The 13,541-nt window shown below is 47.5% G+C and overlaps 1 protein-coding gene across 1 annotated transcript in view; it reads right to left on the bottom strand.

Annotated features, from left to right (window-relative positions):
* Positions 1 to 7,857: 7,857 nt before the first annotated feature.
* ripk4 (receptor-interacting serine-threonine kinase 4) overlaps positions 7,858 to 13,541 on the bottom strand; it is a 61,879-nt gene continuing 56,195 nt past the window's right edge. Inside the window, exon 8 of the mRNA XM_070893206.1 lies at positions 7,858 to 11,792. Coding sequence (XP_070749307.1) covers positions 10,588 to 11,792 — 1,205 coding nt within the window. The 3' untranslated portion in view covers positions 7,858 to 10,587. The remainder of the gene's footprint in view (positions 11,793 to 13,541) is intronic.

Here is a 13,541-nt window from a genome sequence, read left to right as displayed (position 1 = left end):
TTCTCAGCACTAACAAATCACTTCATAACCCCTAATTCTTTTTTCATTTTTTTTTAAAGTAGAGCCCTATAGATTTACCTCAGTCACATTACGTGGTGCTATCGAACTAAAGGAGAGATATATTTTAGAAGCAAATGTTTTTTGGGCTGGAACCCTCCCAGCAGGTGATGCAATAGAACATTCATCTCCAATGAAATCATCGTTTCCCGCAATTCACTGTTCCCATAACGATGTTACTGGAGCGGAACTTCTGTGGCGTGGAAATCCCGGCCTCCCCGGGTCCATGCGGAGTGTGGACGGAGTGTGTACGGAGTGTGGACTGAGTGTGTACGGAGTGTGTACGGAGAGTGTACGGAGCGTGTACGGAGCGTGTACGGAGCGTGTACGGAGTGTGTACGGAGCGTGTACGGAGAGTGTACGGAGCGTGTACGGAGCGTGGATGGAGTGTGTACGGAGCGTGGACGGAGCGTGGACGGAGCGTGTACGGAGCGTGTACGGAGAGTGTACGGAGTGTGTACGGAGCGTGGACGGAGCGTGGACGGAGTGTGTACGGAGCGTGTACGGAGCGTGGACGGAGCGTGTACGGAGAGTGTACGGAGCGTGTACGGAGTGTGTACGGAGCGTGTACGGAGTGTGTACGGAGCGTGGACGGAGCGTGTACGGAGCGTGGACGGAGTGTGTACGGAGTGTGGACGGAGAGTGGACGGAGTGTGTACGGAGCGTGGACGGAGCGTGGACGGAGTGTGTACGGAGCGTGGACGGAGCGTGTACGGAGCGTGGACGGAGCGTGGACGGAGCGTGTACGGAGCGTGGACGGAGCGTGTACGGAGCGTGGACGGAGCGTGTACGGAGCGTGGACGGAGTGTGTACGGAGTGTGGACGGAGAGTGGACGGAGTGTGTACGGAGTGTGTACGGAGCGTGGACGGAGCGTGGACGGAGTGTGTACGGAGCGTGGACGGAGTGTGTATGGAGCGTGGACGGAGCGTGTACGGAGTGTGTACGGAGCGTGGACGGAGTGTGTACGGAGCGTGGACGGAGCGTGGACGGAGCGTGGACGGAGTGTGTACGGAGCGTGTACGGAGTGTGTAGACGGAGCGTGTACGGAGCGTGGACGGAGCGTGTACGGAGTGTGTACGGAGTGTGTACGGAGCGTGTACGGAGCGTGTACGGAGTGTGTACGGAGCGTGTACGGAGTGTGGACGGAGCGTGGACGGAGCGTGGACGGAGCGTGGACGGAGTGTGTACGGAGTGTGTACGGAGTGTGTAGACGGAGCGTGGACGGAGAGTGGATGGAGTGTGTACGGAGTGTGTACGGAGCGTGGACGGAGCGTGGACGGAGCGTGTACGGAGCGTGGACGGAGCGTGTACGGAGCGTGGACGGAGTGTGGACGGACCGGGGAAGGCATCGCAAAACCCAGTTTTTAGCACACAATACACATGCGCTGAAAACCGGCTTTTCCGATCCGTCAAGCTAGAAACATAGAAACATAGAAAATAGGTGCAGGAGTAGGCCATTCAGCCCTTCGAGCCTGCACCACCATTCAATAAAATCATGGCTGATCATTCCCTCAGTACCCCTTTCCTGCTTTCTCTCCATAACCCTTGATCCCTTTAGCCGCAAGGGCCATATCTAACTCCCTCTTGAATATATCCAATGAACTGGCATCAACAATTCTCTGCGGCAGGGAATTCCACAGGTTAACAACTCCCTGAGTGAAGAAGTTCCTCCTCATCTCAGTCCAAAATGGCCTACCCCTTATTCTAAGACTGTGTCCCCTGGTTCTGGACTTCCCCAACATCGGGAACATTCTTCCCGCATCTAACCTGTCCAGTCCCAGCAGAATCTTATACGTTTCGATGAGATCCCCTCTCATCCTTCTAAACTCCAGTGAATACAGGCCCAGTTGATCCAGTCTCTCCTCATATGACAGTCCAGCCATCCCGGGAATCAGTCTGGTGAACCTTCGTTGCACTCCCTCAATAGCAAGAACGTCTTTCCTCAGATTAGGAGACCAAAACTGAACACAATATTCCAGATGAGGCCTCACTGAGGCCCTGTACACTAAGGCAGTAAGACCTCCTTGCTCCTATACTCAAATCCCCTAGCTATGAAGGCCAACATACCATTTGCTTCTTCACCGCCTGCTGTACCTGCATGCCAACTTTCAATGACTGATGTACCATGACACCCAGGTCTCGTTGCACCTCCCCTTTTCCTAATCTGCCGCCATTCAGATAATATTCTGCCTTCGTGTTTTTGCCCCCAAAGTGGATAACCTCACATTTATCCACATTATACTGCACCTGCCATGCATTTGCCCACTCACCTAACCTGTCCAAATCACCCTGCAGCTTCTTAGCATCCTCCTCACAGCTCACACCGCCACCCAGCTTAGTGTCATCTGCAAACTAGGAGATATTACACTCAATTCCTTCATCCAAATCATTAATGTATATTGTAAAGAGCTGGGGTCCCAGCACTGAACCTTGCAGTAGCCCACTAGTCACTGCCTGCCATTCTGAAAAGGACCCGTTTATCCCGACTCTCTGCTTCCTGTCTGCCAACCAGTTCTCTATCCACGTCAGTACATTACCCCCAATACCATGCGCTTTGATTTTTCACACCAATCTCTTGTGTGGGACCTTGTCAAATGCCTTTTGAAAGTTCAAATACACCACATCAACCGGTGCTCCCTTGTCCACTCTACTAGTTACATCCTCAAAAAATTCCAGAAGATTCGTCAAGCATGATTTCCCTTTCACAAATCCATGCTGACTTGGACTGACCCAGTCACTGCTCTCCAAATGCACTGTTATTTTATCCTTAATAATTGATACAACATTTTCCCCACAACTGATGTCAGACTAACCGGTCTATAATTACCCGTTTTCTCTCTCCTTTTTTTAAAAAGTGGTGTTACATTAGCTACCCTCCAGTCCATAGGGACTGATCCAGAGTCGATAGAGTGTTGGAAAATGATCACCAATGCATCCACTATTTCTAGGGCCACCTCCTTAAGTACTCTGGGATGCAGATAATCAGGCCCCAGGGATTTATCGGCCTTCAATCCCATCAATTTCCCTAATACAATATCCTGCCTAATAAGGATATCTGTCAGTTCCTCCTTCTCACTAGACCCTCGGTCCCCTAGTACATACGGAAGGTCATTTGTGTCTTCCTTCGTGAAGACAGAACCAAAGTATTTGTTCAACTGGTCTGCCATTTCTTTGTTCCCCATTATAAATTCACCTGAATCTGACTGCAAGGGACCTACGTTTGTCTTCACTGATCTTTTTCTCTTCACATATCTATAGAAGCTTTTGCAGTCAGTTTTTATGTTCCCAGCAAGCTTCCTCTCATACTCTATTTCCCCCCTCCTAATTCTCCTCTGTAGAATTCTAAATTTCTCCCAGTCCTCAGGTTTGCTGCTTTTTCTGGCCAATTTATATGCCTCTTCCTTGGATCTAACATCATTCTTAATTTCCCTTGTTAGCCACGGTTGAGCCATCTTCCCTGTTTTATTTTTATTCCAGGCAGGGATATACAACTGTTGATGTTCATCCATGTGATCTATAAATGTTTACCATTGCCTATCCACCGTCAACCCTTTAAGTATCATTTGCCAGTCTAATCTAGCCAATTCGCACCTCATGCCATCGAAGTTAGCTTTCCTTAAGTTTAGGACCCTAGTTTCTGAATTAACTGTGTCACTCTCCATCTTAATAAAGAATTCTACCATATTATGGTCACTCTTCCCCAAGGGGCCTCGTACAACAAGATTACTAATTAGTCCCTTCTCGTTACACATCACCAAGTCGAGGATGACCAGCTCTCTAGTTGGTTCCTCGACATATTGATCAAGAAAACCATCCCTAATACACTCCAGGAAATCCTCCTCCACCGCATTGCTACCAGTTTGGTTAGCCCAATCTATATGTAAATTAAAGTCGCCCATGATAACTGCTGTACCTTTATTACACACATCCCTTATTTCTTGTTTGATGCTGTCCCTAACCTCACTACTACTGTTTGGTGGTCTGTACACAACTCCCACTAGCGTTTTCTGCCCTTTGGTATTCTGCAGCTCCACCCATACCAATTCTACAACATCCAGGCTAATGTCCCTCCTTACTATTGCCTTAATTTCCTCTTTAACCAGCAATGCCACCCCGCCTCCTTTTCCTTTCTGTCTATCCTTCCTAAATGTTGAATACCCCTGGATGTTGAGTTCCCAGCCTTGGTCACCCTGGAGTCATGTCTCCGTGATGCCAATTTATCATACCCGTTAACTGCTATCTGCGCAGTTAATTCGTCCACCTTATTCCGAATACTCCTCACATTGAGGCACAGACCCTTCAGGCTTGTCTTTTTAACAACCTTTAGAATTTTGCTGTAATGTGGCCCTTTTAAATTTTTGCCTTGGGATTCTCCTCCCTCCACTTTTACTATTTTCCTTTCTAACTTTTGCCTTTGTCTCCCTCTTGTTTCCCTCTGCCTCCCTGCATAGATTCCCATCCCCCTGCCATATTAGTTTAACTCCGCCCCCAAAGCACTAGCAAACACTCCCCCTCGGACATTGGTTCCGGTCCTGTCCAGGTGCAGACCATCCAGTTGTACTGGTCCCACCTCCCCCAAAACCGGTTCCAATGTCCCAGGAATTGGAATCCCTCCCTTCTGCACCACTGCTCAAGCCACGTATTCATCTTGGCTATCCTGCGATTCCTACTCTGACTAGCATGTGGCACTGATAGCAATCCTGAGATTACTACTTTTGAGGTCCTACTTTTTAATTTAGCTCCTAGCTCCTTAAATTCGTCTCGGAGGACCTCATCCTTTTTTTTACCTATATCGTTGGTACCTATATGCACCACAACAAATGGCTGTTCACCCTCCCTTTTCAGAATGTCCTGCACCTGCTCCGAGACATCCTTGACCCTTGCACCAGGGAGACAACATACTATCCTGGAGTCTCGGTTGCGGCCGCAGAAACGCCCATCTATTCCCTTTACAGTAGAATCCCCTATCACTATCGCTCTCCCACTCTTTTTCTGCCCTCCAGTGCAGCAGAGCCACCCACGGTGCCATGAACTTGGCTGCTGCTGCCCTCCCCTGATGAGTCATCCCCCTCAACAGTACCCAAAACGGTGTATCTGTTTTGCAGGGGGATGACCGCAGGGGACCCCTGCACTACCTTCCTTGCACTGCTCTTCCTGTTGGTCACCCATTTATTATCTGGCTGTGTACCCTTTACCTGCGGTGAGACCAACTCATTAAACGTGCTATTCACGTTATTCTCAGCATCGTGCATGCTCCAGAGTGAATCCATCCGCAGCTCCAGTGCCGCAACGCGGTCCGTCAGGAGCTGGAGGCAGATACACTTCCCGCACACGTAGTCGTCAGGGACACCGGAAGCGTCCCTGACTTCCCACATGGTACAGGAGGAGCATAACACGTGTCCGAGCTCTCCTGCCATGACTTAACCCTTAGATACACTTAAATTGACAACAATGTTAAATGTTACTTACTGATAAAGAAGGACAAAGCAAAGCTACTTACAAATCACCAGCCAATCACTTACCCCCCTGAGCAGTGACGTCACCTTTCGATTTCTTTCTACTTCTTTATTGTCTTCTCCCTGCGGCTGAACAGGCTGGGCTTTTATAGGCCTCTCCGATCCCCAGACTCTCCCCTCAGTGACACACCTCCCGACTCCTGATCCCGTGGCCTTTATAGGCCTCTCCGACCCAGGACTCTCCCCTCAGCGACACACCTCCCGACTCCTGATCCCGTGGCCTTTATAGGCCTATCCGACCCTGGTCTCTCGCCTCAGCGACGCTTGACAGATCCTCCATACCTTGGGAGCGAGGACATTTGTACGAGCAAGATTGTGGGATTTACCCATATCTTACCCAGCAAATGTCCTCAAAACTCTTGCGCCTGATAAAAGCAGGCACATAGCCTACTTTTACAGGCAAAAGAGTTTAAAAACATACAAAAATATAATTTAATTTAATTTAATTTAAAAAACACATTATTTTTAAAAACCCTGCTCACGACATTGCATTTATTTTTAACCATTTTAAAAACTTTTTAAAAACTCGGAAAAAAATTTTTCTCCACAAATTTTTTCTCCACAAATTTTTTCTTCACTTTAATTTTAATTATGTGAGGTTTGTTTTTTATTTTTTATTATGGTGTTTAGTGTGTTTGTGTTTTTCCCCATTAATAGCAATGGGAACTGGTAGATACGGAGTTCCTATTGCTATTAATGAGAAAGCTATGGAATACTGTACCCGATTGGCTGAGCAGTCACATGTGACATGGGAACCTGGAGGACGGGAGGCCTTCCCACCAGAATCCCACGCTCCTCCGGGACCACCAGGTACTTTCGTAGAAATGTTTCAGGTTGGAAGCATCTGCCCGCGGGAAGCCTCCGACCGCAATTTCAGCCCCAGTATCTCACACAAGAGGACGGGACAAGACAATGTTTTACAGAAGACTTCGGTCTTCCAGCTTGTTATAAAGTGCGACTGAGATAGTTGAAGATCTCTCCACTTGTACCATTAGGTGACAGTGCTGTAGAATACACTTCTCCATTAACACATTGAATTAGGGTCACTCATTGACATCAATTGGAGCAGCCACCCCTCTCCAACAGAGTCATCTGCCCCTCAATACTGTAGGCAAATTTCATCGGATTACACGGGATATACGGCACAGAAACAGGCCATTCGGCCCAACCAGTCCATACCGGTGTTTATATTCCACTCGAGCCTCCTCCCATCTTTCCTCATCTAAATCTACCAGCATAACCCTCCATTTCCCTCTCCCTCATATGCTTGTCCAACCTCCCCTTAAATGCATCACGCCTGTTCATCTGACATGAATGGGAGGAGTATTTATTCGTTCTGAGGTGGATACATCCATTATTGGAAGAGGGAGCATTGGGATGGAAGCAAATAAAACAAATTGACATCCACATAAACACTCCTCACCTGTAAAGATGAAATTACAAACCAATTCTAATAATTATATTATGAATGAATAGTGACACCATGCAGCTGCTTCTGGTTTCTTCGAAGGAGCAGCAGGGGGAGAGAGAAGAGGCCTCAGATGGCATCACTTCTGGGTCAGGCAACTCTGATGATGCCACTTCCACAAACACAGCCATCTGCTCTCTCAGGTGGATGTAAAAGATCCCATGGCACTATTTCGAAGAAGAGCAGGGGAGTTATCCCCGGTGTCCTGGTCAATATTTATCCCTCAAATTAACCTAACTAAACACAGCTTATCTGGTCATTATCACATTGCTGTTTGTGGGAGCTTGCTGTGCGCAGATTGGCTGCGATGTTTCCCCACAGTACAACAGTGACTACACTGCAAACAATGCTTCATCGGCTGTAAAGCGCTTTGGGACGTGCTGAGGTCGTGAAAGGCGCTATATAAATACTTCATTTCTTTTATATTGCCCCCACCAAGTTCTCTTCCTTAAAGCCATCAGTTTTGGGTGTCGCGTATGGTTCCACAAGCAATGGCAGGCCTCTGCTGTTCCTCACACAAGTGGTCATTCTTCTTCACATGAGAGGGTGTGGACAGTGATTGTCAGAGGCAGCTATGTCGAGCATGGAGGACCCCACAGCCAAGCTTGGACCACGGCTGAATAATGATCATCCCCCAATAACCCCACCACCTTGCTCAGTGGCTTTGCAGCCAGTTACAGTGCCCCGCTAATGGAACCCTGTGCTAATGCTAACTCAGGTCAGACCTAACCTTGTAACTTCATGCTTGGCTTCACCAGGGTGCTGTAGTGATACTTTACACCAAATACCTAAATACAGAGCACCAGGAGTGTCATTATTGTTTTTATTAGCAGTCTTAGTGAAATGACAATGTTAGTTACAATGAGAATAATTAGTAGTCTACGACAGTACAAAACAAACATTGCCTCTGATAAGATGTACTAAAGCGTACACATTTCCGTTAATCGCACAGCAATTAAGATAACTGAAAACTTTAAAAGAATCAACAATACCACCTGGGACACGTTCAAATGTTATACAAACAGTGGCCCACAGACTGATGTGTTGAATTACTATTTACACCTCAAAATAAAAGTACCCCACTTCCTACCCAGCTAAACTCCAGCAACACTGGTAAGTGTGAAAAAGGAGTCAGGATTCACTTGCTGGGTTAAGCATTCTAAACAACTGGCAGGTAAACACCAAACCAACGGCCGTGACAAAGGGAGATTCCTTTTTTTCATTTGCTCACATTAACACAAAGCTACATTGAATTGTCACCACTAATGTGGAAACATTCAGACTAAAGTTCATCTTTAAAGAGGCAGAGGCATCCTTTCAACCAGTTTTTGAAACAGGCCTCCTTCCTGATAGCAACCCTCCTCCGCAATCAATTGTTTCAAGTGTCACGTCAAGTGACCCACAATGTCTTGTTCTGCTGCTAAGGCAGGGTTGTGTATAGTCGAGGGGAGGGAGTGAGCAGATGGAGCTTGTTCCTTTAATGCTACAATGCCTTATTGGTGTATGTAAACATCCCACAGGTCATGTTGCAGGTTCACTGCTGCTGGTGGTGGGGAGGGAAATTTACAAATTGGTAGATGCTTGTAAATTTCTGGCTCCAGGTTAGAAGAAGCCAGCACGAATTTAAAAAGAAAAATACTTCTGACGATCTAAAGTTTGAGGTCCTCAGGAAACCTTTACATGCACGGTCACACTGGGGGATTTTGCAGTGACTCAGGTGCGATCTCTTGTAACATCGCGACCATTTGGTTTTTGCAGAACCGTAATCATTTTTTTAAATGAGGCATTTTCCTTCTTGACCAAATTCCTAGCCCAGTGGGGCACAGTTCCACAGGGCTGGTCGCATTCCAGTGCCTTGCCCAGGAGAAGGCTACATGTAAGGCCTGGGACAGGAAGGTATTGGACAGTTGAGGCAATCATATTCGAGACCAATCCTGTCCTCACTCAATGTCTGTTCGTCCACACTTTCTAGCAAGGGATACTGCAGAACACGCGGCAATCGTGGCTGGTGACCCCCTTCCCTTAGGTTCCGAGGTCAATTGTCGCAATCCCATTGCTCCCTCAGATAAAAACTCTTAAAAGTGCCATTGATGCGAGAGAGAAAAAGTAGACTGGCGAGTTTAGAGTCCATACAAATTTTACAAAAGGTCTCTTTTTTACAGACTACCTTTACAGTAACTGTGTAACAAGCCAAACGCTCGTTACCCAGTTTATTCAGGTAGTATTACCAAGATCTACACAGGGTCCCCCGCTTTGGTAGCATTTTCCTTTATAACACTTATTAAAGATAACATTCCTGAAAATTACATTACTTGCAAGCAAAAATGCCAAATGTCATGTAAATGGGAAAGATTGGAATTGAAGTACAATCAATCGTACATGACCACTAAGGTTAATAATACAGTACTGGCAATCTAGCATTTGAATTCATGTCCCCTTGGCACTAATGAATGGTTATATAGTTGAAGGCCTTTAGAGTCAATAGACTTGCTTGATATGTAATAATTGTAAGCACTCCTCACATGCATGCTACCACATAAGTACTTTCCTTATGGTAAAAGGGAAAAAATCTAATTGTACTTAGACTCAGTAAAGCGAATTCCTGCAATTCTGGGGTCAAGCACAACAATGCTACAACTAAGAAATCACAAAACTGGTATAAATGTGTATAATGGAGAGATGACAGAATAGATGACAAAATAATGTCTCTCTGCTATTGAGCACATGAAGGCTTCCGATCAAATGTTCATCTTTGCCTCAAAGGGTTAGTAGACAACCTCCTCACATAATCATAGAATAGTACAGCACGGGAGGAGGCCATTCAGCCCATCGAGTCTCTATCGAAGACAAATCAGATGCAAACTGAATGTGACAGCAGTTTGCTATCCGGCACAAGCCATGAAGCTCAGTGGTATTGCTAAGCAATTGTAGGTTTGTGTCTTTGGAGATTTGTTTTTTTAGCGGTCACACCAAGTAATATTGTCTTCATAGCAGTTATCGCAAGTGAGGCGTGTACAAATGATTAGCGCCACTCATTCAAAGTGCGGCAGATAATGGCTTCTCTACAGCACCGGCCCCAGTAGGATTAGGCTAGATCAGTAAATAGCTGCAATGCACAGGGATGGCCGTTATCAGAGACATGGTTGGTGTGAGAGACACAGTTTGCAATTGATAGCACGGCATGCTGTCCATTCAGCAGTTGTGTGAATAGTGATAATTACAGAAGGTATGAAAGATAATCCATCCATTGGAGCTCACAAGGTATTGTGGTTAGGAGAGTGTAGAGGGGTTTAGCAATGCTGAGGCACACTGTACACTGTCAGTTTTGAAATCTGATTAGGAGACACCTTGCCCTTCACAATCTCAAGACACTGATGGAAATTCCTGAGATAATTTCCTGCCTACCCCCATTAAATGGAGGAGCAACAATGAGAAGGGAAAATAGTCTTCAGTCCAAGCGCTTTTCCACCTGCGGTAATCTCGGGCAATAACTCAGCAGGATTTGAGGTTTTTTTTGTTGCCAATAGTCTTGCGTTTTAGCCGCCTCACAATATTTCTACATCCGAATCTGTCAGGCACTGAAGGGCATCAATGACTAAGCTGTTCCCAGTTTCTTGAGCCAGGCTCAAGGGAGTCTGAAACTTTTTGCTGTGTAAATGAATATTCGCACCGTGGGCCAGGAGCAACTCAACACATTTCAGATGTCCGCACTTTGCCGCTAAATGCAGAGGCGTTAGCCCTTCGTCGTCTGTGGCGTTTATGTTATCCGTGCTGCCGAGAAGCTCCCTCAGCACTTCGCTGTGCCCTCTGTCTGCAGTGAGGTGGAGGGCTGTCCGCTGGAGCAAGCCCCTGGCCTCAACATTGGCCTTCTCGTCAATCAACATTTTCACAGTGGGCAGGTGCCCACGGCCGGAGGCGAGGTGAAGAGAGGTCCAGCCCTCCCCCGTCACTGCGTTGATGTCGCCATCGTGCTTGATCAGGAGCCTGGAGGTGCTGGTGTGCCCGGCTTCGGCAGCCAGGTGCAGAGGGGTGTGCCGGCTCAAAGTCTTCCCGTTGACGGTGGTCTTGAATTCCAAGAGGATGCGGGCTGCTCGGTACTGCCCCCTCTGGGCCGCGAGGTGCAGCGGGGTTCTTCCGTCCGCTGTCAGCACGTCCCCACTCACCCCGGCCTGCTTGATGAGAAGCTTGGTGATGGTGTGGTGGCCTTGCCATGCAGAGAAATGTAGAGGCGTCCAGTTGTCCTTCCCTTTGGCTTGGGCGTTAGTCCCCCGGCTCAGAAGGACGCGCACTACATTCTCATGGCAGTGTTGGCAGGCGACGTGCAGTGCTGTCCGACCCTCAAAGTCCACCTCATTTGTCGAGGCATTCCTGTCCAGCAGCAGCCTTGAAAGGGTTTCTTCGCCACTCTGTGCCGCGAAATGGAGTGGCGTCCACTGATCTTCATCCTTGGCGTTTATATTTGCTTTTTTCCCCAGAAGCAGCTCCACGATGACCTTTAGGTTCTTCTCGGCGGCCAGGTGAAGCGGGGTTGACCCTCGCTTGTTGGCGATGTTGGGGTTAGCGTTGTACAAAAGCAACAAGCGCACTGCTTCCTCGTTGCCCAGTTGAACCGCGTAATGGAGGAGGCTCATGCCATCCTCCAAGATCAGGTCCACATCTTGAGGCTGCAGGATTTTCATCAACTTTCCAACATCTCCGGACATGATGGCTTCATAGAGTTTCTTCTTCGGTATATCTGAGACGGATTGCTCTGGGGGGAAAAGAAAAGCAAAGGCAATCAAGGCTTGTACTTTATGCGGGAAATTAAAAAGTGTACAGATAAAACGCCAACCAAGTGGAAACAAGATTAGATAGCAAAGGGGATAAAAGTTCCCTTCATAGACCATGAATGGGCAGAAATATCGAGCAGTAACATTAAAGGCACCTACGTAATGATACACTCGAAATATGTTAACTATTGAGTTATTTGATCAAAATACATCAATGCTGCAGTTTTAACTGCATGAGTTTAATAGTCGTCATAATCTGGAAAACCACAGTAACTTAGTGTTCTACAATAATTACACTTCAGAAGGTAGAAGTCCATTTGGGTCACGAGGCAAGAGTTTAACGACAGAGATTGTTGCCATGACAATCACCTCAGACAAACAAACAGCAACAACAATTTAAATGGGTTTTATGTTTTAGACAGCACAGTTCAAAGTGGCAGACTGTTCTTACCAAAGTCACACTGAGTGTTACCATTTGGCCTGATGCCTCCAGTGTGAATTGTGTTAAGACAATTGAAAAAGCCCAACTGTAGCGGTTGACACCGGTAACCATGGTTGCCAAAAACAGATTCATAGAAGAATTACGACACAGAAGGCGGCCCATCCTGTCTGTGCCGGTCGAAAAAGAGCTACCCAGCCTAATCCCACCTTCCAGCACTAGGTCCGTAGCCCTGTGGGTTACAGCTCTGTAAGTGCACATCCAAGTACTTTTTAAATGTGGTGAGGGTTTCTGCCTCTACCACCCTTTCAGGCCGTGAGTTCCAGACCCCCACCACCCTCTGGGGGAAGGAATGTTTCCTCAACTCCCCTCTAATCCTTCCCCCAATTACTTTAAATCTATGCCCCCTGGTTATTGACCCCTCTGCTAAGGGAAATAGGCCCTTCCTATCCACTCTATTTACATAAGAAATAGGAGCAGGAGTAGGCCATTTGGCCCCTCGAGCCTGCTCTGCCATTTAATAAGATCATGGCTGATCTAGGCCCCTCATAATTTTATACACCTCAATTAAATCTCCCCTCAGCCTCCTCTGTTCTAAAGAAAACAACCCCAGCCTATCCAATCTTTCCTCGCAGCTAAAATTCTCCAGTCCTGGCAACATCCTTGTAAATCTCCTCTGCACCCTCTCCAGTGCAATCACATCCTTCCTGTAATGTTGTTGGCCAAATACCAAACCTGCCCGATTGGGTGGCTATGAAAACAATGAATTTCTACCCTTAGGGTTCATTCAGATTTACAGCTTAAGCACCCATGATGGCTTGGTGGGTGAGTGCACCTCCGGGTGTGGTACCGAGCCACACAAAGGAGAAGGTTCCCAGCTTGATTCCTGGCCATTTTTATTTGCACTAAGGTCATTGGGTGACACAAATGGCTCTGAGGACTTCCAGGCTAAGCAAGGGGGGGGCGGAGGGGGGGTGGGGGGGGATGGGGGGGCGGAGGGGGACAAACCAAAACAGGTAACGTTCCCACTGCTAATCACTGTCCGTCACCTCCCCCATTGGAAAAACACGTGCATGGACAAGATAAGTCAGCTGTGATACTGCCAAAGGGTCAAATTCCCTGCCAACACTCCCAACCTAGGCTCAGATGGTGAATAGTGCCAGAGGGCAGTGGGAACCCTTGCAGCCATGCCCCAGCCACGAGTCCATACCTTCGGGGTTGGGAACCGCTGCAATGGAAGTCCAACAGCAAGGCTGGCTAAACAGCACCTCGTCGCAAGGTTTGGTAAACT

This window comes from Pristiophorus japonicus, chromosome 11, assembly GCF_044704955.1.
Source record: "Pristiophorus japonicus isolate sPriJap1 chromosome 11, sPriJap1.hap1, whole genome shotgun sequence".
Lineage (NCBI taxonomy): Eukaryota > Metazoa > Chordata > Chondrichthyes > Pristiophoridae > Pristiophorus > Pristiophorus japonicus.
The sequence above is the reverse complement of the archived record's forward strand: the minus strand, read 5'-3'. Positions and strand labels throughout refer to the sequence as shown.